Source organism: Muntiacus reevesi, chromosome 2 (assembly GCF_963930625.1).
Source record: "Muntiacus reevesi chromosome 2, mMunRee1.1, whole genome shotgun sequence".
Lineage (NCBI taxonomy): Eukaryota > Metazoa > Chordata > Mammalia > Artiodactyla > Cervidae > Muntiacus > Muntiacus reevesi.
Window position 1 is genome coordinate 62,999,277 of NC_089250.1, and position 5,369 is coordinate 63,004,645.

Genomic DNA, 5,369 nt, shown 5'->3' on the forward strand with positions numbered 1-5,369 from the left:
GTCTAAGGTCAGTAAGTTCAGTGGGAGCTTACTTGTCTAATGGATAATTATGTATCTATATCCTGTATAGTGGAAAGGGGAGGGTCTCCAGCTGTTTCTAGAGTTGGGATAAAGGGGTGGAAGGGGTTCCAAGCTGCAGGGTAGCAGGGCCGCAGGCAAGATCGCATGGAACAGTGATCAGTGACAAAGGATGAAGATGAGGTCGAGGGCCCCTTTAACTGGTGACCAGTGGATTCTGTGAGTGTGAGCTGGGAGGTGAGTATGAAATGGAGATGATTTTAGGGGAAATTAAATCCTCAAGTTCCCTCCCACTTAGGGATTCATTTTGGAGACAACAAACTTGACTAAGGAATGTCGAAAAGGAAACCGACCTCTGTTGCCAGGCCCCAGCGGAGTAGACAGAGCTCTCGGCGAAAACCGGGAATGGGGTGAGAGGTGAAACCCTGGCCCCAGCTCAGCCTGTGCTCTCTGTCCCATTCTGCTGCAGGCAGCCCGTGTCCCCTCTCTGGGTCAATCTTCTTTGAAGGGTTGCTGGGTCCCCCAGCATAGACAAGAAATCTGCCACAGTTTTAGGCACAGTTTTGCTTTTTATCTCATCAATGTACATATAAATCTAACAGTCTAACAGTCTCCCACTCCTCACCCTGCCCAAGCCCGCTCCCCTTCTTTCCCACCCCTGCCCAATTAGCATCCATCTGCCCCCAGGGGCAGAAAATCACCAGGTACAAGAGTGATTCAAGGGGGAGGTGGCACCTGTGGGTCTCCCAAGGAGAGGCCTCCTTAAAGAGTGCCAAGGTCGAGAAGGCCCAGGTAAGGAGAGCTCATGGGCTGGGTTTCATTGGAAAACAAGGTCCCCTGGGTCTCAGTTCCATTCCGAGTCTGTCTCCCTGGGCCTGTGTCTGCCAATCAGAGAAGCAGAAGGCAGAAATCCCCAGACAGGGGGACTCGTGGATAGAAAGGGATCTTTAGCAACTGAGCAAGGTTGTTGCCATCCCCTTTCACGGGGGCTGCGTAGATGCTCCTGGCTGTATCTTCCGGATCCCCCTGTGATTCCAGGAGTGCGGGGAGGGGCTCTGGTGACCAGCATCCTGGGGACATTCCCCCCAGAAGACAGAGGCCAGTGTTGCTACCTGCAGCCACAAGACTCCACGACCATGTCCTCATACTGCTTATAGACCACATTGTTGGCCGAGTCGATGAAGAGGATACTGATGGGACTCAGCCTTGTGGGCACACAGCAGGTGGGCGGCGTGGACTCGGGGTCCATGGAGTTCATCAGGGTCTGGATGACCGCATGGTTCGTGGGCTCCAGGTGGGAGCGCAAGGGAAACTCACACAGCCCCTCGCAGTGGAAAGCCTCATACTCCAGGGGCGCGATAATCCAGTCATCCCAGCCCATGTCCTTGAAGTTGACGTGCAGTGCCTTCCGACTGCAGCGGGCCTTGGGGTTCTTGCTGGGTCGCTTGCCCTGGCGCGTGGCCAGGGGGGCCCGCCGCTTTCGCCGCTGGCTGAACAGGTACTCATACACCGTCTTATCATCCTGGCCGGAGCGGGCCTTGATCTCATTGAAGAACAGGTCCCGTTTCTTGGTGCGGCCAAACACCAGGAACAGGGCTTTCTCGTGGACCTGCCGGGCGGTGCGGTCAAAGCCCAGGCCACGGAGGTCCATGGCTCGGCCCCGTTCCCAGGCCTCCAGCTCCAAACACAGCTGGGCTGAGTTCTTAAAGTTTCGGAAGAGCTTCCAGATGTCGAACACCTCCCAGCCAGAGCCGTCCAGGCCTGGCACAGATCGCACATCCAGCAAGGCTGCCGGCTGCCGGCCGCTGGGGCAACTGGACAGCTTCAGCTGGGCAGCCCGCCCGCTGCCGGGGGCCACTGGCTTGGCCGCGGCCAAGGGCTTCTTCCGCAAGATCCGCAGCTCAGCCCCTAGTAGCCCATCCTTCTCCAGGGCGCTAATATCAAACACGTACCTCTGCTTCCTGACCGCGGGACCTCGGTCATCTAGAGAGAACACCCAGAAGTCATTGCCTGCAGCCTCACCAAGGGAGCCGGTCACCACGCAGCCTCAGGGGAGTGCCACAGCTCTTCTCCCCCAAGAGAGCTCTCTTTAACCTCTTCCCCATTCTGACAGAGGCCAAGACCCAAATCATGGAGAGCCATTTCCAAAATAAGGGAGCTTCCCACACAGTCAACTAAGTAGGGCTGTTGATCTATGGATGTGACTGTGGGGGATTTGAGTGATTCTGGGTGTCTGTATCAATGACACGCATAACAGAGGCCCATCTGCCTTAGAACTGCCTTCTGCCTGTCTCTCTCCCATCTGTTATCCAGTATGATATCTCTTTGGTAAGAGAGGCAGGGTGGGCATTATAATGACCCCTGTTTTTCCAGAGGAGGAACCTGAGGCTCAGAGAAGTTAGGTAACTTGCTCAAGGTCACCCAGCTGGCAAAAAGCAGGGTTGGAACTCCAGCCTAGAACTTTTTATACCTGATCCTGAGCTGCTTCTACTATACTATGCCTCAAAGAAGATCTTAGTGCTCTTGTTTCACAGATGAAGCACAGGGAGGGAGAGTGACTTGCCTAAGGTCACATAGCGAGTTAATGGCCAAACTGGTCTATGATCCAATTTTCCTGGCTATTTAATGATTTGTGGTGTATATTTCTTACTCTTCTAGGTGTGTGAGTGTGTGTGTGTGAATGACAGTTTGTGTGTGTATATGTATGACTGAATCCACATGTGAGAATGGAAAGTATTGCACATTTGAGTGACATGTTATATGCATGTATGATTGGGCTTGTGTGACTATTTGAAGGGTATGTATGTATTGGGTTGGCCAAAAAGTTCTTTCAATTTATTCTATTAAATTGCACAGAAAACCCCAAATGAACTTTTTGGCCAACCCAATATATGTGTCTGTATATATGTAAGAAAGTTCTGTGTGTATATGTCAGGTGTGTGTGTGCACATTGTGTATGTGTGTGTGACTCACCATGTATGTACAAACATAAGGCTCTGCGTGTGTACAAGAACCTCAGTGGTATGTCTGAATCAGCACGCCCTCCTTCCTAAATACCAATTTGCCATTGGGAAGCATTCATAATATTGCTCTAGAAGGTGACTAATTAGGCCTTTAAACTCCCCATCTCTCCCTCTCCAAGCTCCCTTAGAGCTGGGGGGCACAAGGACTTACTTTATGATTCCCCGAGGGGTCACAGCTTTCTCTGGCTGGGCAGGCAGCCAGACCACCTCCCCCACCTCAGCCAGACCCGCTGCCTCTGTGCCTCCCCCGCCCTCTGTCACTCCCCCACCGGCCAGCTCTAATGAGGAGCCTCTTCCCCTCTCTGACCCCTCCCCCACCCGGCCAGCCAAAGTCCTGAGACTCCCAGAACCAGAGCACAGCTGCCAGCAACCCTAGCCATCAGGTCAACCTCCCTCTCCACTCTTATGGATAAACTCAGGCCCTGAAAGGGGAAAGGACTTGCTGAAGTCACATGGCAAGTTGAGGGGACAAACCTAGACAGTGATGCTAGGAGGGCAGAATGCAAAGTGAGGGGAGCAGATTGTCTCCTGGGTTCATGATATAAATGATCTGTGTCTAGGGCAGGACATAAAGTTCTCATATAGGAAGGGCTCTCAGAAGTCACCCCATCCAACCTCCACAGAGTTGTACCGATGGGGAAACTGAGGCCCTAAAGGGAGAAGGGGATTTCCCAAGGTCACACTGTGAGTTAGACCCCAGGTCTGTTGTCCCTCCACCCCATATATCTGAAGATCATTCCGTGACTCCAAAATGCCTCATTTCCTGCCTTCACCTACCTTACCTTCTCTGCCCCCTTGCCTGAAGGGAAAGTGGCAGAACCGTGGGTATCTGAGATTTGTTTCTCTCTTGCCATCCAAGAAAACCTACAAGCCCATGCAGCCTAGAAAGTCTGATCAACTCAATAAGAACAGAGCGTGGCCTGGTAATTAAGAGTTTAAGAGGCTGGTCCTCAATTCTGCCACCAACCGGCAGGGCTTGTCTCCTTCCCAGGCTTCAGAAACCCGCTCCACATCTTGCAGGAATCGCACTTGGGGATTCCCCAGGTGCCCTCCGGCTCTGACATGCCAGCAGCCTGGGATCTGGTGTGGGTGAGGTTAATCCCAGATACCGCCCCGGGCCAGAAGCACACACCGTCTCAACCCAGTGCAGTGTCTGGGCTCTAAAGCCCCCTCCATGCATGCAGATGCCCCTCCCTCTGTGCCGTGCCCCGGCCACCCCGCCCCCTCACCTTGCCCTTTGTCAATAAAGCTGGTGATGGTGTTGGCCAGGCCAGCCTCCAACTTCACGCTGCTGTTGCCTCCCTTTCTGTCAGCATCGGACAGCGTCCTGTATAGCGAGAGCATGTACTCGTGGGGCGTGATGGGGGGCGGGCGGAATGGCTCCTTGGGCTCACGCGGGGACCCAGGCTCCCTGGCCTTCTTCAGCAGGAAGGGACTGGGGGCAGAGCCTGCCTTTGGGGGTGCCTTCCCTCCAGGAAGCTGTCCTTTTGGGGTCACCGTCCGCGTGGCCCCCTGCCTTGTCTGGGGAGGGTGTCCTGGCTTGGGTTCAGGGCCACCCGGTCTGGGGGGCAGCTTTTTGGGCTCATCCTTCTTGGGCTGTGTCAGGCCTCCTGTTTGCCCGGTGCCCCCCTTGGCCCTGGCATTGGTGGCCCCCCCACCGTAGCTGTGACCCCCTGGCCTGAAGGTGTTCTGGGCCAGAGGGGGTCTCTCCTTGGCTTCTGCTTTGGCCAGTCCTGGCCTGGCCCCCTGGGGTCTCTGGCCCAAGTCAGGGGCCCCCAACACAGTGCAGATGAATTCCAGGTCCAGCCAAGCCAGGTGCCAAAGCAAGAGAGTGAGGAGTTTGGGGAGTCTCATCCTCTGGCCAGCCGCTGAATGACGCCCAAGAGAACAGCGGCAGCAGCGAAGGTGCCTCTGGTTTGGCAGGAAAAACCATGAAAGGAGCGGACCCTCAAAAGCAGCGGCAGCAGCAGTAGCAGCAGAAGGAAGGGCTTTCTCCTCAGTCTGAGACTCTTGAAGTCTGCCGGGTGTGTGTTTGTATCCAGTCCCATAGTGGAAATGCTCTCCTATCCAGACGTGCACCGTCTCCAGTCAGCAGCTGAAAATAACTCGTTCTTGAAAGGAGAAAGCCGACCGCCCCCTTTCTCCTGCACAACTGACTGAGGGCCTGAAGGAGGCTTGTATAAGGCTCAGGGATTTTTCCAAGAAGGAAGAATGGCGTAATGCTGCTAACTTTTGAATCCTTTCCAGTGAAAATACTTACACACACTCGCGCGCGCGCACACACACACACACACACACACAAGCCTGCAGGTGCTCAGAAAAATCTTT

General features: G+C 54.5%; 1 protein-coding gene across 1 annotated transcript; it reads right to left on the reverse strand.

Annotated features, from left to right (window-relative positions):
• Window positions 1-995: 995 nt before the first annotated feature.
• On the reverse strand, window positions 996-5,064 carry GDF5 (growth differentiation factor 5). The gene is made up of 2 exons (XM_065919774.1): window positions 4,271-5,064; window positions 996-2,001 (listed from the first exon to the last, which is right to left on the reverse strand). Exons 1-2 carry the CDS (start codon window positions 4,893-4,895, stop codon window positions 1,127-1,129), a joined length of 1,500 nt encoding a protein of 499 aa, XP_065775846.1. The 5' UTR covers window positions 4,896-5,064; the 3' UTR covers window positions 996-1,126.
• Window positions 5,065-5,369: the final 305 nt, after the last annotated feature.